Source organism: Lissotriton vulgaris, chromosome 7, assembly GCF_964263255.1.
Source record: "Lissotriton vulgaris chromosome 7, aLisVul1.2, whole genome shotgun sequence".
NCBI classification, from domain to species: Eukaryota; Metazoa; Chordata; class Amphibia; order Caudata; family Salamandridae; genus Lissotriton; species Lissotriton vulgaris.
The window spans coordinates 1,411,645,094-1,411,670,516 of record NC_141695.1 but is presented as its reverse complement, the minus strand read 5'-3'; the positions used below and the strand labels follow the sequence as shown (position 1 = coordinate 1,411,670,516).

Here is a 25,423-nt window from a genome sequence, read left to right as displayed (position 1 = left end):
ATGGGCTGGCCCCAGATTTGTCCTGAGAATCTCCCATGGTTCGAAAGCATAGAAGAACCCACACACTGATCAAAGTTCACAATCCCTAGAGTTCTGAAGAGAAGCTCCACAATAAAGTTTCCCAGAATCTTCCAGAGTTCTATAGGATATGTTTCTCAAAATACGTTTCGTACAATCTTCAGAATTCCCTAGAGTTGTATAGCGCTAAGATTATTTCCATAGTATTATAATTTTAGCAGTACCTCCATTATACACAGAGCTCTATGATATAGAAGAAATGTTATTCCCCCTTCAAGTTTCACTAACCGTTCATCTATATCCAGAATTCTGATAGCCCTAAAGTTCTACTGGGTAGAAATACTTCAGACAAAAGGTTGGTCACAAGCTGACATTCCTAATTTTAGAAAGTTCTCTAGGAGATGTATAGCAGACTGAGAGTTTAAAACTTCAGGTGTTCTTCAGAAAGCAATAGTGCCTCGTGAAGTGTTGGTTATTTCACACTTGCCACCGTTTAGAATGTCTCCAGTCTTACAAAACATTGTTTTGTCTTTAGATTTCAAGAGCCACTTACCGGAGACCAGGCTGTCAAAGGATCCCACCTTTCAGGGATCACTGACACTGAATGAAGGATGGGAAGACCAGCCTACATGCATCAAGCAGGAGAACATGCTGAACCTCGCTTTCACACTGGGCGCTTTCTTCCTCGGCTTCACACTACTCCCCTTGCAGATCGTTCTGGATAACTTGCACCTGAGACATATACGCCAGATTGGAAGGTAGTACGCCAGAAATAACTCTCTAGTGATCACACTCTTGTACACTAATTCTAGAATGCACCAAAAATCACAAGATTAACCTTTCTAGCATTCAACTCTACGTCAAACCTATTGCTAGGATCCACAAGCCAGTCACTTAGTGCTAGTATTTTTCACAGGGGGGCAGAATTCAATCCTTAGAGCCTTTGTACTGCAGTCACAAACCATTGCACTCCGTCAACAAATTAGATGCTTAGCCATGATCGTAACCACAATGCAGTAGTGTAGATTAATGGAGGCAGCTGGCCGCATCTTGTTCAGTTCTGATGATGCTTGTATTTTTCCCCTATGTTTTCTGCAGTGCATCCTTCTCTGTCTCCTGCCTGTTGTTGGCGTACATGTCGAGCAACCCACCAAGTAAGTACCTCTGGCCTGAAGTGCTCAAGAGTAAGCACTTCTCACCTGAGTAGGCGCCTCAGTTAGCACTTACCCTTACAGATTTCAAGTAAACAGCAGTAGCCGGCAATTGCCACTCACTCCACCAATCCTTGTTCTCAGTGCACTGAACCTCTTTCAAACTGACAGCCTTCATTTGCTATCCCTACCTGTACAACTTACAATGTTCTTTCAGCAATCACCATAGCCCACAGGAAGAGAGATAGAACAGCCTGCTCTTGTTCCTTTATAGGACATCTTGGACCCCAGCACAGCGGTGAAATATTGTGCACATATTCCAAAGAGAACATGTAGTCACATGTCAATACTCACACCAAGGTGCCTAACTAGGACCACTATCCTAATACAGACACGGGGACCCCAAGTAACAGCTGAAATGAGGGACCCAGGCTACCGCCAATATCCTTGGACAGGTAGTTCTGCCGACCTAGGAAACCCATCCAGATCTTTCAAGAGATCCTACACTGCTTCCAACAGGGGAGTCACAGACCACGTCCAATATTCCCACACAGGTAACTGTGCCTTTCTCAGAATAATGTCTAATTCCTAACACCAGGACCATAGGTCACAGCTAACATGAGCATCCCAGAGCACTGCTAACAAACAGGTGGACCCCAGGTCACTGTCAGCAACTTGCCACAGTAGGAACACCATCCCACTACTTAGGAACCCTGTGCCATTGTTTAGAGATGGATTCCAGGTAATGCAGCCAGGCAGATCCTTGTCCTACTGAGTAATCAATTCCAGAGTTTAACACGGGCATCTCAAAACAAGCCACATCTCATAGGATTCCAGGCCACGGCTAGCACATAAGTGAAAACCATGGTTAACATACGGACCCCAGGCCATATCTAAAAGTGGGAGTCCACTACTAAGAAGGGTGCTCAGGTCCCTTTTAACACATTTCTTTCATTTTCAGAAACGTCTTTCTTCCTGATGTTTGCCATGGTGGCAAATGGCATAGGGGGTTCCTGCATCATATTCACCACTCTGACGGTAAGCAATCTCTATTTTTCCTAAACACATACAGTCGTATCTGAAAGCAGACCAGTTGTTCATGCTAACCCTGTTCCGCTTGAAAGTGTCCTTGCAATCCTGGTATCCAGTCTCAGGAAAAGTGAGAAACACTCTTCTGTCACCTACCTGAAGATTGTATGCTTTGGCCTGAATATTTTATTGTTCCACCCTAACAATATTAACAAGCATTTGCAATGCAATAGGTCTCGCATTAATTAAGTTTGAGCTATTGGCATTGCTAAATATTGCAACACCAATTGCAACAAAAGTCTATAAATTGTAGGACAAAAAAATGTGTATTTATTTTTGTAGCAATGGTGGCCTGCTGCGCTTTAGATGAATATATTTAAACGTAAAATGCGCCATACTGCAATTGCTACAATAGTTAATTGTGGATGCGTTAACAATTGATGTGTGCACTGATGGCTGGTGGTGTGTGTGTGCCTGTAGAAATTGTGCACTGATGGCTGGTGGTGTTTGTGCCTGGTGGAAGAGTGCACTGCCAGCTGGTGATGTGTGTGCCTGGTGGAAGCGTGCACTGACGGCTGGTGGTGTGTGTGCCTGGTGGAAGTATGCACTGACGGCTGGTGGTGAGTGTGTGCCTGGTGAAAGTGTTCACTGATGGCTGGTGGTGAGTGTGTGCCTGGTGAAAGCGTGCACTGACGGCTGGTGGTGTGTGTGTGCCTGGTGAAAGCGTGCACTGACATCTGGTGGTGTGTGCTGGTGGAAGCGTGCACTGACGGCTGGTGGTGTTTGTGCCCGGTGAAAGCATGCACTGACGTCTGGTGGTGTCTGTGCCTGGTGAAAGTGTGCAGTGATGGTGTGGTTGTGTGTGTGGTTGTGTGTGTGTGGTTGTATGTGTGGTTGTGGTTGTGTGTGTGGTTGTGAATGTGTGTGTGTTTTGTGTGTGTGTGGTTTTGTGTGTGTGGTTGTGTGTTTGGTTGTGTGTGTGGTTGTGTGTGGTTGTGTGTATGGGTGTGGTTAGGTCTGTGTGGTTGTGTGTGTGTGGTTGTGTGTATGGGTGTGGTTAGATGTGTGTGGTTGTGTGTGTGGTTGTGTGTGGTTGTGTGTGTGTGGTTGCATGTGTATGGTTGTGTGTGGTTGTGTGTATGGGTGTGGTTGTGTGTGTGTGGTTGTGTGTGTGGTTGTGTGAAGGTGGTTGTGTGTGTGTGTGGTTGTGTGTGTGGTTGTGTGGAGTGTATGTTGCATTCAGTAGAGTGTAAATATGGGGCACTGAGTGGTATTTGGAGTGTATGTTGCATTGAGTGTGGTGTAATTATGTAACATAATTATGTGGCACTGAGTGGTATTGTGTGGAGTGTATGTTGCATTCAGTAGAGTGTAATTATGTGGGGTGTAATATGTGGCACTGAGTGGTACTTGGAGTGTCTGTTGCATTGAGTGCAGTGTAATTATGTAGCATATAAGTATGTGGCACTGTGTGGTAATATGTGGAGTGTATTTATGTTGCATTGAGTAGAATGTAAGTATGAGGTGTGTAATTATATGGCACTGAGTGGTATTATGTGAAGTGTATTCACGTTGCATTGAGAAGAGTGTAATTATGTGGCGGGTAATTATGTGGCACTGAGTGGTAATATGGGGAGTGTATGTTGTATTTAGGAGAGTGTAATTATGTGGTGTGTAATTATGTGGCACTGAGGGGTATTTGGAGTGTATGTTGCATTGAGTGCAGTGTAATTATGTAGCATATGATTATGTGGCACTGAGTGGTATTGCCCCGGTTACTTACCGGTAATCTTCATTACTCCGAGTATACATGACTTACATAGTGAGCTTCAGCTCCACGACAGAACCCTCCAAAGTAAAAAAAGCCTCCCATCCCCTCCCAACATGGCCGACCAGTCACCCCTGACCTCTATAAGAGGCGGGCCGGCCCAACCAACAGCCTGAACCACCAAGCAAACAATGAAGCCGATAGCCAGACAGGGAGGGGGGGAGGGAACTCATGTGGCGAGGAAGACTATACTCGGAGTAATGAAGATTACCGGTAAGTAACCGGGGCATTACCTCCTCGTTAGTCTTCCTCGCCACATGACTTACATAGTGAGCAAATACCCAAGCCAAAAGGCTTCAATGACCACAAGAAAAACAACACCACACGGTGAAGTAGAAAACCAACACAAGGTTTATTCAGTACAAAAGAAAGAAAACAGGAATATCAGCAAACCTGAATCAAGAAACAAAGGGCCATCAAGGAGCCACCGCTCCAGCACTCAGCACGGCCCCAGAAAATTCCCCAGGAACAGAACCACCCAGGATAACACGATAATGTTCCATGAACATGTGGGGGGATGACCACGTCGCCGCCCGACAAATCTCCTCAGTGGAGACACCCTTGAAGGAGGCCCAGGACACAGACACACTCCTAGTGGAACGACCCTGGACCCCCACCGGAACAACCGAACCCAGTGAAGCATAGGCAAGGAGGATAGCCTGCTTAAGCCAGCGACTCAAGGTGGAAAGAGAGGGCTTGTGGCCAGAATGAACGGGACCGAATGTCACAAACAGGCTATCACACCGGGAAAGGGAAGACGTGCGCTCAAGGTAAACCAAAACAGCACGCCGGACATCCAGCAAGGACAGGGAAGGATCCGCGTCGGGAGGGAAAGAAGGCAACAACACCTCCCGAGACCGGTTCACCAAGGAAGAAACCTTGGGAAGAAAACGGGGGTCATGATGGAGAACCAGCCGGTCAGGCAAAACCCGCAAGAAGGGAGGAGAGCGGAGGAACGAACCCAGCTCGCCCATCCGACCGGCAGACACAATGGCCACCAGGAAAAGCACTTTAAAAGTGAGAAACCTCAGAGCCACCGAGGCCAGGGGTTCAAAGGGGGGACCCTGAAGGGCCCGGAGAACGAGGGGGAGATCCCAAGGGGGAGACAGGCAGAGCATCCGAGGGCGACGGAGAAAACAACTCCAGAGCAAACGAGCCACCAGGGAATCCAGCCGTCGAAATCCGGACTGCGGAAGGCCCGCAAGGCCGCCCACTGGGCCCTCAGGGATGAAGGGGCCAAACCCAAAGAAAACCCCTCAGCAAGAAAATCCAAGACCCGCAAGGGATCCACGGAGGCGGGCTCAGCACCCTGCAGACTGCACCAACGTGAGAAGGAAGACCAGTGCCGGGCATAGGAAGACAAGGTGGAAGACCTGCGAGAGTCCTGCAGCAAATCCAACACCCCCGAAGAGCAGCCACGGGAAAGCAACGTCACCCGCTCAAGAGCCAAGCCTGTAGATGGAGCCGGCGCAACACCGACACTGGGAGCGGGGGGGCCCTCAATGGAAAAGGAAGATCCGGGATCGGCCAGCAGGCCTGAACCGCCAGCTCGCAAAGGAGAGGGTACCAGGGGCGGCGAACCCAGCCGGGAACCACCAGAAGCACCCTGGCCCTGTCCATGCGAATTTTGCAGAGGACCCGAGGGATCAGGGGGATGGGGGGAAACGTGTACAGGAGACTGGAGGGCCAAGGGAATGACAGGGCATCCACACGCCACACCCCCGGAACCGGGAGGAGAGAGCAGAACCTGGGCAGGAGGGCTGACTCCCCGTCCGCGAACAGATCCACCAGAGGCAGACCGAAGCGAGACACCAGGTGGTGAAACACCACCGGAGTCAGGGAGAGACAGGACAAAGATGGAAAGATCCGACTCAGACGATCCGCCTCCACATTGTCGGACCCCGGGAGATAGACAGCCCGAAGAGACAGGACCGACGACTCCGCCCAAGACAACAACTCCTGAGTCAGCAACCAAAGGGAGCAAACCCTGCACCCCCCCTGGTGGTTGACATAGCTCCTCACAACCTGGTTGTCCGTCCTGACCAAGACATGGCGACCCCGGAGAGCAGGAGCAAAATGAAGGCAGGCCAGGAGGACCGCCTTCAACTCCCGATAGTTCAAGGAGCAGCGTGACTGGAGGAGATCCCAACGACCCTGAACCGACCCCGAGCCCAAGGTCGCCCCCCAGCCGAGGAGACTGGCATTGGTCGTGACCACCCAGGATGGGGAAACCAAGAAGGGAAGACCCTCGGAGAGGTGAGACTCCACCAACCACCAACCCAACTCCGAACGAAGCTGAGGGGAGACTGGGACCAGGAATTCGTAATCCTCCGAGCGGGGATCCCAGAGGGAAAGCAGATGGTTGACCAAGGGATAAAGGTGGAGGCGAGCCCAGGGGAGAACATTGATGGTCGCCGACATCAGGCCCTGAACCCTCAGCCAAAGGCGAACAGGAGCGGATCCCTGAGCCAGAAGGGACCCCAGATCCCGCCCAAAGTGTCCCGGCGACCCAGAGGCAAGAACACTTTCCCCAGCACCATGTCCAGCCGACCCCCAATGAAGTTCAAGTCCTGAGTGGGGGACAGATGGGACTTCCGCTCGTTGATCAGGAAGCTGTGGGTGGAGAGTACTTTGCAGACCCGTCCGACGTGCAGCATCCCCTTGGAAAAAGAAGAGGCAGAGATTAACCAATCGTCCAGGTAAGGAAAAACCCTGATCCCCTCCCGGTGAAGAATACCCACCAGGGGAGCCAGGACTTTAGTAAACACCCTCGGGGCAGATGACAAGCCAAACGGAAGTACCCGGAACTGATAGTGGGAACCCCCAACGCAGAACTGGAGGAAGGACTGAGAAACCGGATGGACCGGGACATGGAGGTAGGCGTCGAGGAGATCCAGAGAAGCCACCACCTCTCCCTGAACCAGAAGAGGCAGAATTTCCTGCAGAGAGATCATCTTGAATTTAGTATGTGGAATGTAAGAATTCAACCACTTGAAATCCAAAACTGGCCGAAATTCCCCAGAAACCTTCCTTACCAGAAAAAGGATGGAGTAGACGCCCAAACCCCTCTGAGAAGGCGGGACCGGGCGGATGGCCCGCTTGGCAAGCAAGTCCTGGACGCCGGCCAGCAAGGCCCGTCTCTTGACCAGGGAGGAAGGCAGGGGTGTAGCGAGGAAAAAATCCGGAGGAGGGGAGGTGAAGGTGATGGAAAATCCCTCTTTCACAATCCGAAGAGCCCAAAGATCTGAGACAGACTCCTCCCAGGCCGGGACGAAATGGCGGAGACGGCCCCCCACAGGGAACACCCCGGAGGGAGACGGCCGATAGTCAGGATTTAGGGGTGGAAGAGGAAGCGGGAGCAGCAGGCTGAGACCGGGATTTGTTGAAGAACGGGGCGCCCTGGCCGCGACCCTTCCCTCGAAAGGGCGTGCTGCCCTTACCCCTGGATGACGTGGAGAAAATCCGGCCGCGCCCAGGGAAGCGGGCCCCAGATGACTTGATGGGAGCCAGCAACTTGCGGTCCTCAGCAGACTTTTTAATCATCACCTCCAGAGGAGGGCCAAACAACCTAGCCCCAGAAAACGGAATCTTCATGAGCAAAGCCTTCTGGGCAGCCTCCGACTTTCAATGTCGCAGCCAGATCTGACGCCGAGCCTGTATCGCAGCACCCCCAGCGGCAGCCGCCGCACCCAGAGTGTCAAAGGAGATGTCCGACAAAAGGCGCGTCTGCTGTTCCATCAAGGCAAGGGTCGGGACAACATCAGCCCCCTGATCCAGGAGCTCACCCAGGGACTGGAAGTCCTTCAACAAAGACTGCACCGTGCAAGACAAATAGGCCGAGGCCCTGATGGTGAAATTTGCCGCAGCATAGGAACGTTTAGCAGCTGCCTCCACGCGCTTGTCCACAGGGTCAGAGGGGGAGGCGTCCTCCGATATGATCGAACCCTGGGAAGACAGTCCCACCACCAGAGAGTCCACCTTCACCGCCGGAGGGAAATCATTAGCGAACTCATCAATAGCGTAACGCTTAGACAGATACCGTGGGAAGCACTGCTTATCCACATCCAACCACTCCCCCTCAATGACCTTCTTGATGGACGCATGCAGAGGAAGGGAATCCGGAGCCTTGCGCTGATACTGGACAAAGAAATCCTCGGAAACATCCTCCGCCGCAGGAGGAGGGAAAGCCAAGTTATCCTTGATGTGGGAAAGAACCTCACGAAGATCCTGACCCTGGATGTAACGGCCATGGAGATCTTCCTCCTCCCTCTCCGCATCAGACATAGGAGTGGGGTCCCTGCGAGGACGCTTCGGCGAGGAAGGGCCCTGGGCATCAAGCTGTGCAAGGGCATCAGCCACTGCAGACTGTATCATCAACTGCAGGGACTGCGCAGAAAAAGGCATCGCAGACAAGGAGTCAGCCACCGACCCCGCCGTGACAGAATCCTGATCCATCATCCCAGAGCAAAACACCACCTCGTAGAAGAAAAAGGAGAAACTCAGGGGCACTCAGGACGCCGAAAATAAATAGCCAGCAGGGGAGACGTGACACACAACCCAGCTGAAGGCATTCAAACCAACAAGCAGCACCTGGCGCGAAACCCCACCCACAAGGGGCGGGACGCGCCCAGGGCCAATCCTAGCGCGGCACAGAGCCGCGGGTCGAAGGCTAGAAAACCCAGTTGCAGGCGGCAGCGTCCAGCGCCGTGAAACGAACACCAGGACTGGCAGAAGGTAAGTGCAAAAACTCCCACACCCGAGGCCAGCTCGAGACCGGAATACCAAAAAACATAAGTCTCGCTCCCGCACCGGGAAATGTGTGACCGAGGGGAGCATGTAACAGTGCCCCAGAGGTCAGCCCCAGAAAGCCGCAGAAAGATCGCACATGTAAAAACATAACCCAAACAAACACGGCAGGTAGGGACGTGCCGCAAAGACGGCAAAGCGGCACACAGCGTTTGAACCAAAGAGGCCGGTCCCCCGTTCACCGTCAATTAAAAAAGAAACGGCGGCCGCCCCACGCAAGGGGCCTGCAAGCAACTGGAGCCCCAGCAACATCAGGGGCACCCCCAGCGACGGACACCAGAGCCCGAAAGGGCGAGGGTCCACAAAAAACGACCGGGAACAGCCAAGGGACACAAAACCCCACATCCCCGGCCGCCCCCCCCCCCTGTACACCCATGGCACGCTAAAGCAGCACCTAACCGGCCCCACAGGACCAGGGGAAGGAAGAGGGGGGGGGGAATTGAAGTCCCAGGTCCCAGGGTCCGCTAAGGCAGGACCTCCAACCCAAAACCCATGAACCAGCTAGAGCAGGTGCAACTTACCTGCACAGCGCCTCTGGAGAGAATCGCGCAGAACGAAAAAAAACAGGCTGTTGGTTGGGCCGGCCCGCCTCTTATAGAGGTCAGGGGTGACTGGTCGGCCATGTTGGGAGGGGTAGGGAGGCTTTTTTTCTGTGGTGGAGCTGAAGCTCACTATGTTAGTCATGTGGCGAGGAAGACTAATGAGGAGGTAATGTGTGGAGTGGGTGTTGCATTCTGTAGAGTGTAATTATGTGGTGTGTAATTATCTGGCACTGAGTGGTATTTGGAATGTATGTTGCATTGAGTGCAGTGTAATTATGTTGTATATAATTATGTGGCACTGAGTGGTATTATGGGGACGTTATGTTGTATTCAGTAGAGTGTATTTGTGTGGCATGTGATTATGTGGCACTAAGTGGTACTATTTGGAGTTTATGTTACATTGAGTGCAGTGTAATTATGTAGCATATAATTATGTGGCACTGTGTGGTATTATGTGGAGTGTGTTTATGTTGCTTTGAGTAGAGTGTAATTATGTTGCGTGTAATTATGTGGCACAGAGTGGTATTATGAGGAGTGTATGTTGTATTCAGTAGAGTGTAATTGTGTGGCGTGCAATTTTGTGGCACTGAGTGGTATTGTTTGGAGTGTATGTTGCATTGAGTGCAGTGTAATTATGAAGCATATAATTATGTGGCACCGAGTGGTATTGTGTGGAGTGTGTGTTGCATTCAGTAGAGCGTAATTATGTGGTGTGTAATTATGTGGCACTGAGTGGTATTTGAAGTGTATGTTGCATTGAGTGCAGTGTAATTATGTGGCGTGTAATTATGTGGCACTGAGTGGTATTTGGAGTGTATGTTGCATTAAGTACAGTGTAATTATGTGGCGTCTAATTATGTGGCACTGAGTGGTATTTGGAGTGTATAATGCATTGAGTGCAGTGTAATTATTTGGCGGGTACGTATGTGACACTGAGTGGTATTTGGAGTGTATGTTGCATTGAGTGGTGTGTAATTATGTGGCACTGAGTGATATTTGGAGTGTATGTTTCATTGAGTGCAGTGTAATTATGTGGTGTGTAATTATGTGGCACTGAGTGGTATTTGGAGTGTATGTTGCATTGAGTGCAGTGTAATTATGTGGCATGTAATTATTTGGCACTGAGTGGTATTTGGAGTGTATGTTGCGTTGAGCGCAGTGTAATTATGTAGCATATAATTATGTGGCACTGAGTGGTATTGTGTGGAGTGTATGTTGTATACAGTAGAGTGTAATTGTGTGGCGTGTAATTATGTGGCACTGAGTGGTATTGTTTAGAATGTATGTTGCATTGAGTGCAGTGTAATTATGTAGCATATAATTATGTGGCACTGACTGGTATTGTGTGGAGTGTGTGCTGCATTCAGTTGAGTAATTATGTGGTGTGTAAATATCTGGCACTGAGTGGTATTTGAAGCAGTGGTAGAAGTGGGCAGGAACGGAAGGGCACGGCGTGCTCCTACTTCTAAAAATTATTTCAGTACATTCCCCTACTTCTTACTTTCAAAAAAGCATCCCGAGATGGCAAGAATAGTCCGACTTGAAAACAATAACTTTTTTCATTAGATTCCAGGGGCTGCTCACACTTCTCCAAAGGCTGCAGCAGCCCTCCCTGAGCTCGCACAGACCGAGGGCAGGCCCATTGTCATTCCGAGTGAGGCTGATTATCCCCTTTCGAATGACAATGCGCCCGCCCTCTCTGCCTTTAACATGTCAAGTGCCAGTGAGATCGGAGTTGGTGATTACAGATGAGCTTTCCCCAGACAGAGTACGTGGGGAACTTGACACCTTGTGTAATTTGTTAATGTTGTACAAAGAGTGAATTGGGCAGGAGCAGTGACCGGACAGAAGAGGCGACAGGAGCGATAGGAAAGGAGAGGTACTAGGGCAGGAGAGGTGACCGGGCAGGAGATGTAATGGATAGGAGAAGTGACGGGGCAGGAGAGTTACGTGTCAGGAGCAGTGACGGGACAGGATAGGTGACAGGAAAGGTGACGGGGCAGGAGAAGTGATGGGGCAGGAGGAGTGAAGGGGCAGGAGCGGTGATTAAGCATAGGCAGAAGCGGTAACCGACAAGAGCAGTGAACGGATAGGGGCAGTGAACAGATAAGAGCAGTGAACGGGGCAGGAGAAATGATGGGACAAGAGCGTTGATCGTGCAGGAGTGCTGACCGGACAGGAGCAGTGAACGGGCAGGAGCAGTGAACGGGCAGGAGCAGTGACGGGGCAGGAAAAGTGATGGGGCAGGAAAAGTGACGTGGAAGGAAATGTGATGAGGCAGGAAAAGTGATGGGTCAGGAGCAGTGACAGGGCAGGAGAGGCAACAGGAAAGGAGAGGTGACGGGGCAGGAGAGGTAACTGGACAGTAGAGGTGACCGGGCAGGAGAAGTGACGGGCAGGAGCAGTGACGGGGCAGGAGAAGTGACGGGGCAGGAGAGGTGACAGGGCAGGAGAGATGACGGGGTAGGAGAGATGACAGGGCAGGAGAGGTGACGGGACAGGAGAGGTGATGGGGCAGGGGAGGTGACGGGTAGGAGAGGTGACGGGGCAGGAGAGGTGGCTGGGCAGGAGAAGTGACGAAGCAGTAGAAGTAATGGGGCAGGAGCGGTGATTAGGCATGAGCAGGAGTGGTAACCTGGCAGGAGCAGTGAACGGGGCAGGAGCAGTGAACGGGGCAGGGGCAGTGAATGGGGCAGGAGCAGTGAACGGGGCAGGAGCAGTGAATGGGGCAGGAGCAGTGAACGGGGCAGAAGTGACGGTGCAGGAAAAGTGACAGGACAGGAGAAGTGACAGGACAGGAGAAGTGACGGGACAGGAGAAGGAGAAGTGACGGGACAGGAGAAGTGACGGGACAGGAGAAGTGACTGGGACAGGAGAAGTGACTAGGACAGGAGAAGTGACTGGGACAGGAGAAGTGACTGGGACAGGAGAAGTGACAGGGAAGGAGAGGCAACAGGGCAGGAGAGGCAATCAGGCAGGAGAAGTGACCGGGCAGGAGAAGTGACCGGGCAGGAGAAGTGACCGGGCAGGAGAAGTGACTGGCAGGTGACGTGACGGGCAGGTGACGTGATGGGCAGGTGACGTGACAGGGCAGGAGGGGAGAGGTGACCGGGCAGGAGAAGTGACCGGGCAGGAGAAGTAACAGGCAGGTGATGTGACGGGGCAGGAGAGGTGACGGGGCAGGAGTGGTGATGGGGCAGGAGAGGTGATGGAGCAGGAGAGGTGACAGGGCAGGAGAGGTGAAGGGGCAGAAGCAGTGATTAGGCATGAGCAGGAGCAGTGACCGGGCAGGAGCAGTGAACAGGGCAGGAAAAGTGACGGGCAGGAGAAGTGACGGTCCAGGAGAAGGGAGGGGGCAGGGGAATTGATGAAGCAGGAGTGTTGATCGAGCATGAGCAGGAGTATTGACTGGACAGGAGCAGTGAAAGTGCAGGAGCAGGCGTTTCCCAGGCCGACTTGAAGGGTAGGGGGCCAGTTTAGTTTGGGGGGACCGGTTTTGTACAAGTGCAGGAGTTTTAAAAACACTGCAAAGTTCTTTGTATATTCAGCAGGTTTCGGTCAACAATACAAGTGCCAAGATATCTTTGGTGATCAATGTACCTGCTGGAGAGAGATGGGAGCATGGTTTGTCTAGTGGCTGTTTTACTCATCTAAGGTAGTGCAGAGGGGTAATATGCCTGCTGCAAAGAACATGTACCATGCATATCAAAGAGCAACATGTTATGTGCATAGTTTAGTGGGTACTGCTTTGTGTTCACTTCCCGAATGAAAGGACACTTGAATACAGATGGCCTGGCAGTTCGGGCTGGACTGTTCCCATTGGGCGCACAATCTAGACTGATTTGGATATGGCTGGGTCCAAACTGGAATGGCACGTGAGCAAAAAACGATAGGATTTAAGCCCAGATCTCTGAACTGGGGTGAACGTATGACATTGTTCTGCATTCTGTCCATCAATTGTTCCTTTTGCATTTGTTACCAGAGTGGGACAGGTATGCTCTCCATGCCACTGGAATCAAGCTATCCTGGCTGATGAGGGTTGAAAGCCCGAAACCGGTCCTAGGTTGCTTGTTTCCAGGGAGGACCTGGCCTGGCAGTTCGGGCTGGACTGTTCCCATTGGGTGCAGGATCAAGACTGATTTGCATATGGCTGGGTCCAAACTGGAATGGCATGGTGAGCAAAGAAACAATGGATTTAGGCCCAGATCTCTGTACTGGGGTGAATGTATGACATTGTTCTGCATTCTGTCCACCAGTTGTTCTTTTTGCTATATTATGATTGAGCGACTAGCTGGCTGACATGAATATGAAGGAGCCTTTGTGGGTTTCCGTGAGTCTAGATTCTCCTGAAGAGTCCCTTTCTCTTCTGAGCCCTGCTTAATACATTTGTACAGGAGGAGCCCTGTATTCATGACCTCAATGTTTGTGACAAAAAATAATCATGGTTTTCTGAACAATGAGAGTAAAAGCATTAAGGTAACATGTTGTTCCTGCTTATATTTCACACGCTTTACATAAACCTGTATTCCCTAGTGTTTGCTTTTTCCTGAATTAAACCTCAAATAAACATGTTTATCCATTGTTTTAATTAAATAACGTTATAAGCTGTAACTGGTCAGTGAAATGCTAAACGTACTAAAAAATGGTATGTTTTGCTTTTTCTAGCCACACCCCTGACTCCGCCCACTAATACAATCTTCGGTTATTCCCGCCCCCTGATTCTCCACGCACAGTTCCCCTACTTTTTTTCCCCACTTCGACCACTGATTTGAAGTGTATGTTGCATTGAGTGCAGTGTAATTATGTTGCATATAATTATGTGATACAAAAAGGGATGATGGACGGAGCGCTTGAGCAAATCAAACACTCACCCCCAATCAACTAATCTGGGTTTAATCCATCACCATTCTTTAGCTCACTCCGCCACCCCAGTTCAGACATGGCCATATGCAAATCAGTCTGACCCTGTGCCTCATGGGAACAGTCCAGCCCGAACTGCCAAAGCCATGTCTTCCCTGGACCGGAAACAAGCATCCTGGGACCGGTTTCTGGCATTTCAGCCGTCATCAGCCAGGCTAGCTTGAATTCAGTGGCAAAGTGAGCAAGGGACTCATGTCTGAGCATACACTGCCAACTTAGGGCGAACAAAGCGATACAAAAGGGGATGATGGACGGAGCGCTTGAGCAAATCAAACACTCACCCCCAGCATATAATTATGTGGCACTAAGTGGTATTGTGTGGAGTGTATGTTGTATTCAGTAGAGAGTAATTGTGTGACGTGTAATTATGTTGCACTGAGTGGTATTGTTTGGAGTGTATGTTGCATTGAGTGCAATGTAATTATGTAGCATATAATTATGTGGCACTGAGTGGTATTGTGTGGAGTGTGTGTTGCATTCAGTAGAGTGTAATTATATGTTGTGTAATTATGTGGCACTGAGTGTTATTTGGAGTGTATGTTGCATTGAGTGCAGTGTAATCATGTTGCATATAACTATGTGGCACTGAGTGGTATTTGTAGTGTATGTTGCATTGAGTGCTGTGTAATTCTTTGGCGTGTAATTATGTGGCACTGAGTGGGATTTGGAGTGTATGTTGCATTGAGTGCAGTGTAAATATGTGGGGTTTAATTATGTGGCACTGAGTGGTATTTGGAGTGTATGCTGCATTGAATGCAGTGTAATTATGTGGCGTGTAATTATATGGCACTGAGTGGTATTTGGAGTGTATGTTACATTGAGTGCAGTGTAATTATGTGGCTTGTAATTATGTGGCACTGAGTGGTGGCAGTTATTGAGGAAGCAAGAAGGATTGTAGATGAAGGCAGTTGTGCAGCCATACTGTTATTAGACCTCAGCGCGGCCTTTGACACCGTTAATCATTCTATTCTGATTCAAAGGATGGGTGATGTGGGTGTCACTGGGACCGCCCTGAAATGGCTGCAATCCTTCCTCTCCGACCTGACTTTCTCAGTATTTGAGGATGACATCTCCTCTCCACCTTCGCATCTTCACTGTGGCATTCCCCAGGGGTCATCCCTCAGCCCGACCTCATTTAATATCTATATGAGGCCTCTGGCTGAGGTGGTGTTACCTTGGGGAGTGCAACTAGTGACGTATGCTGATGATACGCAGCTTATCATCACCCTTTCTGGCCAGATGTCATCTCATGATAAACTTTCCTCCTGCCTTAGCAAGGTTCGTGAGTGGATGGATGCTTCCTTCCTGAAACTTAATGGAACAAAGACGGAGATCATGATGCTGGGGCATGATGCTCCCTCCACTGTGGACGGATGGTGGCCTACTATTTTGGGCAACCCCCCTTCCCCCAAAAAGAAAATCAAAAGTCTAGGGGTTTGGTTAGACCCAGCACTTAACTTTTTGGTGCAAGCTCAGAAGGTAGCAGCGACCTGCTACGCCCTGATGAGATCTCTTAGAAAAATCATTGGACTGCTTCCGTTCGAAGCAAGGCGGATATTAGTCCAGGCCCTGATCCTAACGCGCCTGACTATGCAAACGCAGTATATTTAGGGGCACCACTAGGGACACTCAGGGTTCTACAGACGGTACAGAATTGTGCAGCCCGGATGCTTTTAAAGATATCTCGTAGAACTTCTGCCAAACCAGCCCTTTGGCAACTCCATTGGTTGCCAATACAACAAAGGGTCGAATTTAAGGCTATGACTATTGTCCATAAAGCCTTGACCAAGACAGGACCTGGTCTAACTCAACCTCTGTTTTGCCCTTACCAAACCAATAGGACCCTTAGATCTAGTAGTAAGAACTTTCTGGCAGTCCCACGAATAAGGAGAATCCGCATGGGCGGCAGACGTTTTTCTGTCCAATCAGCTAAACTTTGGAACAACCTGCCGGACCCTATTCGGATGGAGGAGAACCACCCTAGATTTAGAAAAATGCTAAAAACGTTCCTATTTCTGTAATCTCTCGGGGATGAATTGGATCACTGCAGCGCTGGGATGCCTCCGGGTAACCACACGCTATATAAATGAGTATTCATTCATTCATATGGAGTGCATTTTGCATTGAGCGCAGTGTAATTATGTAGCATATAATTATGTGGCACTGAGTGGTATTGTCTGGAGTGTATGTTGCATTCAGTAGAGTGTAATTGTGTGGCGTGTAATTATGTGGCACTGAGTGGTATTGTTTGGAGTGTATGTTGCATTGAGTGCAGTGTAATTGTGTAGCATATCATTATGTGGCTCCGAGTGGTATTGTGTGGAGTGTGTGTTGCATTCAGTTGAGTGTAATTATGTGGTGTGTAATTATGTGGCACTGAGTGGTATTTAGAGTGTATGTTGCATTGAGTGCAGTATAATTATGTTGCATATAACTATTTGGCACTGAGTGATATTTCCATTGAGAGCTGTGTAATTATGTGGCATGTAATTATGTGGCAGTGAGTGGGATTTGGAGTGTATGTTGCATTGAGTGCAGTGTACTTATGTGGCTTCTAATTCTGTGGCACTCAGTGGTATTTGGAGTGTATGTTGCATTGAGTGCAGTGTAATTATGTGACATGTAATTATGTGGCACTCAGTGGCATTTGGAGTGTATGTTGCATTGAGTGCATTGTAATTATGTGGTGTGTAATTATGTGGCACTCAGTGGTATTTGAAGTGAATGTTGCATTGAGTGCTGTGTTATTATGTGGCGTGTAATTATGTTGCACTGAGTGGTAGTGCTGTGTATGTTCCATTGAGTGCAGTGTAATTATGTGGCGTGTAATTATGTTGCACTGAGTGGTATTTGGAGTGTATGTTGCATTGAGCGCAGTGTAATTATGTAGCATATAATTATGTGGCACTGAGTGGTATTGTGTGGAGTGTATGTTGTACTCAGTAGAGTGTAATTGTGTGGCGTGTAATTATGTTGCACTGAGTGGTATTGTTTGGAGTGTGTGTTGCATTCAGTAGAGTGTAATTATGTGGTGCGTAATTATGTGGCACTGAGTGGTATTTGGAGTGTATGTTGCATTCAGTAGAGTGTAATTATGTGGTGCGTAATTATGTGGCACTGAGTGGTATTTGGAGTGTATGTTGCATTGAGTGCAGTGTAATTATGTGGCTTGTAATTATGTGTCACTGAGTGGTATTTGGAGTGTATGTTGCATTGAGTCCAGTGTAATTATGTGTCTTGTAATTATGTGGCACTGAGTGGTATTTGGAGTGAATATTGCATTGAGTGCAGTGTAATTATGTAGCATATAATTATGTGGCACTGAGTGGTATTGTGTGGAGTGTGTGTTGCATTCATTAGAGTGTAATTATGTGGTGCATAATTATGTGGCACTGAGTGGTATTTGGAGTGTATGTTGCATTGAGTGCAGTGTAATTATGTGGCTTGTCACTGAGTGGTATTTGGAGTGTATGTTGCATTGAGTGCAGTGTAATTATGTGTCTTGTAATTATGTGGCACTGAGTGGTATTTGGAGTGAATATTGCATTGAGTGCAGTGTAATTATGTAGCATATAATTATGTGGCACTTAGTGGTATTGTCTGGAGTGTATGTTGCTTTCATTAGAGTGTAATGGTGTGCGTGTAATTATGTGGCAGTGAGTGGTATTGTTTGGAGTGTATGTTGCATTGAGTGCAGTGTAATTATGTAGCATATAATTATGTGGCTCTAAATGGTATTGTGTGGAGTGTGTGTTGCATTCAGTTGAGTGTTTTTATGTGGCACTGAGTGGTATTTGGAGTGTATGTTGCATTGAGTGCAGTGTAATTATGTTGCATATAACTATGTGGCACTGAGTGTTATTTCCATTAAGAGCTGTGTAATTATGTGGCATGTAATTATGTGGCACTGAGTGGGATTTGGAGTGTATGTTGCATTGAGTGCAGTGTAATTATGTGACATGTAATTATGTGGCACTCAGTGGCATTTGGAGTGTATGTTGCATTGAGTGCAGTGTAATTATGTGGCGTGTAATTATGTGGCACTCAGTGGTGTTTGGAGTGAATGTTGCATTGAGTGCAGTGTAATTATGTGGCGTGTAATTATGTGGCACTGAGTGGTATTTGGAGTGTATGATACATTGAGTGCAGTGTAATTTTGTGGCGTGTAATTATGTGGCACTGAGTGGGATTTGGAGTGTATGTTGCATTGAGTGCAGTGTAAATATGTGGTGTTTAATTATGTGGCACTGAGTGGTATTTGGAGTGTATGTTGCATTGAATGCAGTGTAATTATGTGGCGTGTAATTATGTGGCACTGAGTGGTATTTGGAGTGTATGTTACATTGAGTGCAGTGTAATTATATGGCGTGTAATTATGTGGCACTGACTGGTATTTGGAGTGTATGTTGCATTGAGTGCAGTGTAATTATGTGGCTTTTAATTATGTGGCACTGAGTGGTATATGGAGTGCATGTTGCATTGAGCGCAGTGTAAATATGTAGCATATAATTATGTGGCACTGAGTGGTATTGTCTGGAGTGTATGTTGCCATCAGTAGAGTGTAATTGTGTGGCGTGTAATTATGTGGCACTGAGTGGTATTGTTTGGAGTGTATGTTGCATTGATTGCAGTGTAATTGTGTAGCATATCATTATGTGGCTCTGAGTGGTATTGTGTGAAGTGTGTGTTGCATTCAGTTGAGTGTAATTATGTGGTGTGTAATTATGTGGCACTGAGTGGTATTTGGAGTGTATGTTGCATTGAGTGCTGTATAATTATGTTGCATATAACTATGTGGCACTGAGAGCTGTGTAATTATGTGGCATGTAATTATGTGTCACTGAGTGGGATTTGGAGTGTATGTTGCATTGAGTGCAGTGTATTTATGTGGCTTCTAAGTGTGTGGCACTCAGTGGTATTTGGAGTGTATGTTGCATTGAGTGCATTGTCATTATGTGACATGTAATTATGTGGCACTCAGTGGCATTTGGAGTGTATGTTGCATTGAGTGCAGTGTAATTATGTGGCGTGTCATTATGTGGCACTCAGTGGTAATTGAAGTGAATGTTGCATTGAGTGCAGTGTTATTATGTGGCGTGTAATTATGTGGCACTGAGTGGTAGTGGAGTGTATGCTGCATTGAGTGCAGTGTAATTATGTGGCGTGTAATTATGTGTCACTGAGTGGTATTTGGAGTGTATGTTGCATTGAGTGCAGTGTAATTATCTGTCTTCTAATTATGTGGCACTGAGTGGTATTTGGAGTGAATATTGCATTGAGTGCAGTGTAATTATGTGGCGTGTAATTAGGTGGCACTGAGTGGTATTTGAAGTGTATGTTGCGTTGAGCACAGTGTAAATATGTAGCATATAATTGTGTGGCATGTAATTACGTGGCATTGAGTGGTATTGTTTGGAGTGTATGTTGCATTGTAATTATGTAGCATATAATTATGTGGCACTGAGTGGTATTGTGTGGCTTGTGTGTTGCATTCAGTAGAGTGTAACTATGTGGCGTGTAATTATGTGGCACTGAGTGGTATTTGGAGTGTATGTTGCAATCTAATTTCAAATATAAGCAGTATCCTAGGATACCTTTGATGGATTCTCTCAATTCGATGGTCTGTATTCTGGAAAAATATAATTTCTTCTGTGGAGTTGGCAATGATTTATTAATATCATTAGGAAAACATGTAGGGCCAACAAAGGTTTTGGGTCAGGTTTACAATTTGCATTACTTTTATAACGCAGACCCAATGCAAAATTTTTTTCATCAGGAATTACCGACCAATGCAAATTGGCATTTGTGTTATTTTGTAAGAAAGTCAAGCAAAACAGTGATTCTGCATCAAGAAAGGATTCCATAGGTGGTACATGAGCATACCTGTGCAACCTCTAATGATTTCTGATGCAAAACCTTATCTACTAACAATTGTAGACAGGGCTCTACACTAAAAATGAGTGCCACTGGAAAGCAGGTGTTGAAAAGCAGAAGTGCTTTCATTTCTCCTAACTTATCCCACTTTGCCTGTGTGCTGCACTGTAAAGCATGATTGCACAGTAGGAAACATTTTAAGCTCAGTCTAAGCATAGTATTTTGTACTGGAAGCGTACCCTTCTAGTACAAACTATTCTGGAATCACACACACACCTTTGCACTATGGAGCAAAGGTGTGTGCGGTGCGCTAGGCAGTATGTTTCTGCACCAGCTCTGGGGAGAGCCGGAACTTGTTATATCTCTGTAGATATGGCGTTTCCTGTTCTTTGCCCTTTTATTGCTGAGCTGTGTTCTGTGACAATTTTGTAAATCTGGCCCGTAATTTGATATTTTCTATGCTAAAAGACGAAACAATAAGCTTCTAATTGGTGGAAGTAGTAACAGGGGGTTCCATACCCTGACGCCACAAATAAAGGGTGGTCAGATGGGTGGAGGGAATGCGGGAGGGGGAGCACCGAGGGGGGATCTCGTGGGGATGTTAGAAATATTAGATTAAGAAAAAACGTACCTTTAGCCGCCGGCTTCCCCCAGCATCGCTTCGCGTTCACCGCCTCTCCTGGACAGACTCCCATCCATTCCCCATGCTGCAGAGCAGTGTGGAGATTGGCCTGAGCGGGCTAGAAAGATGCTCCGCTCAGGCCAGGGAGTCTGTGGGGGGTTCTCCAACCCGGCTCCTCAATGCAGCCGTGCTGGAGAAACCTAAGTGTGCATGTGTGTTTTAGTCGGCCTGAGACGGCCGGCCAAACACACATGAGCACTTTGGGAGTGCACGCAACACCACTCCTCCTCCCTCCTATGCCTCGTCCTGCCCCTCTCTACAGCGCTGGCTAAGAGCCGGCAAATGGAAAATAAAATGATGCAAGAGCATTGTTTTAGTTTACATTTGCTGGCTCTGAGCCAGGCAGTGGGGCGACGCTCCTCCGCCATTGCAGAGGAGCTGCTGCTGCTCCTGGGAAGAAGAAGCAGAAGAGGATATTTATCAGGGTACAGTATTGTCCAAAGAATACATAACTGTATCAGGTAGAAACGTGGCCCACAAAGTATTTCTTTTAGATGGCATTCCAGGGAGAAACTTCATTGTCCGGTACAAAGCGAGCTACACAAGTTCCAAAATGTTATATGTCAGGGCAGCCAAATTCAGAGCTGACATGTCAGGATTTTCACAAGCATGTGACGGCAGCCCATAGTCAGTAAACCCTCTTGGCGGAAACATACCGAGACAGACAGTTTGAGAAAAATCCTTTCTTTTTCCTTGAAAACTTTATTAGTATTTTAAAATGATATACACTAATAAAACCTGTAATATACATTTTGAACATACAGTTATAATCAAAGAATGCTCTCAACAACCGTGGTGGGTCTTAACCTCTTTCATCATGTATGTTTCCAAGTTGGGGTTGCAAAGCGCAAACCCAGCTGAAAGGCAGTGCTGCGCTGTACAAGGACAAAGACTGAGATACAGTTAATGAGTGACTGGAAGAGTAGCATAATTCTGAGAGGGGAAGGGAACTGTTACAGAATTGTGATGTAGAATTCTTCCCAAAAAAGTGTACCTTTAATGTTTTACTAAACTGGACAGGGTTGAGGCAGTCCTGAGGGTTAATGGAGTGCTGTTTCAGATTCTTGGTTCATAAATACAGAAGGGGCAGGGCTCCAGGTTTCTGAGTCATCAAAGATTTTCGGCCTGTTAGACAGTTAAGCTGGTAGTGATAGCGTGAAGATTATGAGGCTGGTTTGAAAGATGGGGGGAGCCTACAAAGGATGCCAAGAGAGCTCTATTAGAGTGTGGAAGACGTGGTCATATTTCTTCAGGTTTTTGACGAGGCATACTGCAGCATGAAGGATGACTTAAATGTAAGTCCAATGTGGAGTCTGGGAGGGCGCCAAGCAGGGCGTTGCCCATATAAGATGCACTAGTACAAGGGCTTGACTTGTATTTCTGAAGTTACATTGTAGGATGAACAAATTCACTTTCTTCAGCAGAAAGAGTGGATTTCAGGCCATCTTGGCTTTCTTGGCAATGTGTTTCTTAAGAATGAGATTGGAGTTTAGGGTGAACCCGAGTGACTTGGTGCTGGATGGAAATGCGATCAGTCCGGGTCACTGTTTTTGAGTCGCGTTTAGATTAGTTGTTGCTCGTTGTTATCAAACAGCAGGAATTCAGTTATTATGAGTTTGAGCTTTAGGTGGGTGCTGGACAACCAAGACTGATGAGGTACAGCCAGTGCTTAATGCATTAGATGCTTGGAGCCAGGTGTGGCCCATGCAGGTAAGTGTGGTGGGGTGGGTGGGGGTTCGTCGATAGACAATGACGAGGGAAACAAAACAAACAAGCTTTTGCAATGCAATAGGTCTCGCATTTGCGAGAGTTGGTGTGATTGGCATAGTAAATTATAATGCCTTTTATTTACATGTTTATGAACCTGCAAGCACCACATAAACACTGCTTGCAGGTTTTGTAAACACATAAATAAAAAGCATTGCCATTTACAATGCCAATAGCTAAAACTCTCGCAAGTGCGAGACCTTTGTGGCACCCGCGCTTTATCTTTTAACATTGTAATTTCAAAGAAATTATGAAAAATGTTTTGAAATGGAACATCAGCATTAACCGCTATATGCTTGCTGTTATAAAGAAGGGAAAAATTGAGAAAGTGAAAGAGAAAGACTGTTTTAAGAGGTTAAAAGAAAGAGTCAGAGTGTGAGCAACCTTTAATTACATTTGATCTGTTAGAGGGAGAAATTATTTTTTCGTGGTAAATGCAGCAAAGGTATTATTTTTTGCTTAAAGATGTTGAGCCCAACGCTATTTGTTTTCCTTGACCCTGAGTAATAATAACAGAGACTAACCTGCAGGAATTTGTGAAAGGGACAAGCCAGAGTCAGGACCATGGACTACTAGGAAATCAAGTGATGGCCTCTGAGTGACAACTTAAGTGGTGGAGGCGGAATTAATTTATAGAAACATTCCAGTTTCATCACGTACTGTAATCTTAATGACACGTTGCACTTGCACAAAACATGCCGCATTCCTTGAACTAGGGCACACCTGTCACCTTAGACGGCAGCAGGATTCGCAGCAAGCCTCTGCCAGAACACCCCACTGAGGATAAACCATCTCAGGAAGCAAGAGTAAACACGCAAGGTAAACAGCCAGAATGGCATGTGGAAGGGAAAACAATGTGAATAATGAGGTGGGTGCAAGTGAGGGGGGTTACAGATTTGGGTCAGGCTAGAAACTGGACCAAAGTAGAGGGAAGCAAGAGCGGGCGTCACACATGGAGGCAAGAGCGGGTGTTGCACACGAAAGCAAGAACGGGCGTTGCACACAAAGCCAAGAGCAGGCGTTTCACACAAAGCCAAGAGCAGGCGTTGCCCACAAAGCCAAGAGCAGGCGTTGCACACAAAGCCAAGAGCGGGTGTTGCACACGAAGCCAAGTTCAATCGTTGCACATGAAGCAAAGAGTGGGCGTTGCATATGAAGCCAAGAGAGGGCATTGCATACGAAGCCAAGAGAGGGCGTTGCATACGAAGCCAAGAGTGGGCATTGCAATGGGCAGCAAGAGAAGGGAATACACTAACTTGGAGCAGACACAGGAACCCAGTGTAAATAAGGTCCGTCTGACACACCTGCCTCGCAGGAGAGAATCAGTCTTTATGCAGTGGGCAGAGAAAATGGGTGGAAACAGACCTAAGCAAGGAGACTGTAGGAAGGTCCTAGCTCAGAACTGGACAGGAAAACAAATCAAGGAAACCCAGGAGCCTCTTCTAAGCAGGGTACCGGTCCCAGAGATGAAATATCATAGGGCGCACTATACACCGTGAGAGTCAAATACAGTACTTCTTTTAAGTTGACGAGGGAAACCTGAAAAGAAACAAGCTGTCTCCGTGGAGCCGACGGTGGGAGGGAAAGTGAAAGCGTGTGATGCACGCACTGTGTAACGCCAGCCCTACACGGGGACAGGAGATGTGGATGCGTACGGAGTGCACATCTGCTGTTGCCGTGCGCCTGCACATCGCCTGTTCGGGCTCGCACATGGTTTGTCTCACTTCGGGCACCAAATCAACAACAATAGTCTCCCCAAGGCGAACAGCGCATGCACTGTGCTCGCTAGGCGAGACCTAAAAACGAAAAATACTTTTATTTAAGTTTCCCTCGTCGTCGTTTGTGGACTCCCCCCACCTGCCCCCCTGCTCTTACATGCATGGGCCGGGCCTGCTTGGAGTAGAGAATACTTTCAAGTAAAGTTCTACATCTACCTATTGGTTAATTTTTATGGTATTATCGGTGAGTAGAGTCTAAAGGGTTTGATGTAGCAGTTTAAGATGACGGGGACAAGATGGATCCTTTTGAAAATCTGCGGGTGATAAGGAACTCTGGGACCTGTGAAAAAACATATGGCATTTGGATAAGTGGGGGAACCGAAGAAGCACGGTGAAAATAAACAAGACTTCAGGGCATTGATAGAGTTAGATGGTTGATGGAGTCGAATGTGTCTGGGTTGGAATGGGAATGGTATGGTCCAGTATTGTATCAGTGAAAATTAGCTTGTTTGCGTGACAGAGATAAAATTCTCCTTAAAAGTACTGGTCTGGATAACTTTTGCTTCTACACAATCCATGTGAAAAATACTTATGACATTTCACCAAAATCATGGAGGAAATGACATTGTTTTAAAACCCTTTCACCCCAACAGAAGGAGCAACATCACACAAAATGTGACCATGACGAACTCACAAGTGAATAGAAAATATTGTTAAAGAACATACAAAAAAAAGCCAAGAACCACGAAATGTTAGAGAAGTAGGCAGTGGGAAGTGCATAGGGGACACAAGCGTAATCACAGTTGATATTTTGATATTAACAAGGCCATCAATTACTATGCCGCAAAAGAATTTGCTGTCAGTTTCACATTAGTTCCATTTTCACAAAAAAACACGAGTTTCTCTACTTTGTGGGTGTGAGGGACTCCAGAGAATTTGTTTCGAAAAGTGCTGTTAACAAATATAGCATAGTTTTGAATATTTACTCAGAACTTGTGAGAAGAAAGGTCTCCTAGAAGCCTGAAATTTAGAGAAGCCAGCTGTCAAGACTTCTCTGGCTGACGTTACACTAGTTCTGTAGAAAAAAA

General features: G+C 47.5%; 1 protein-coding gene across 1 annotated transcript in view; it reads left to right on the top strand.

Moving 5' to 3' along the window:
* LOC147705743 (large neutral amino acids transporter small subunit 4-like) overlaps positions 1-25,423 on the top strand; it is a 256,994-nt gene that overhangs the window by 88,561 nt on the left and 143,010 nt on the right. Inside the window, exons 3-5 of the mRNA XM_086928976.1 lie at positions 554-776; positions 1,117-1,172; positions 2,131-2,207. Of these exons, the coding sequence (XP_086785102.1) occupies positions 554-776; positions 1,117-1,172; positions 2,131-2,207 (356 nt within the window). The remainder of the gene's footprint in view (positions 1-553; positions 777-1,116; positions 1,173-2,130; positions 2,208-25,423) is intronic.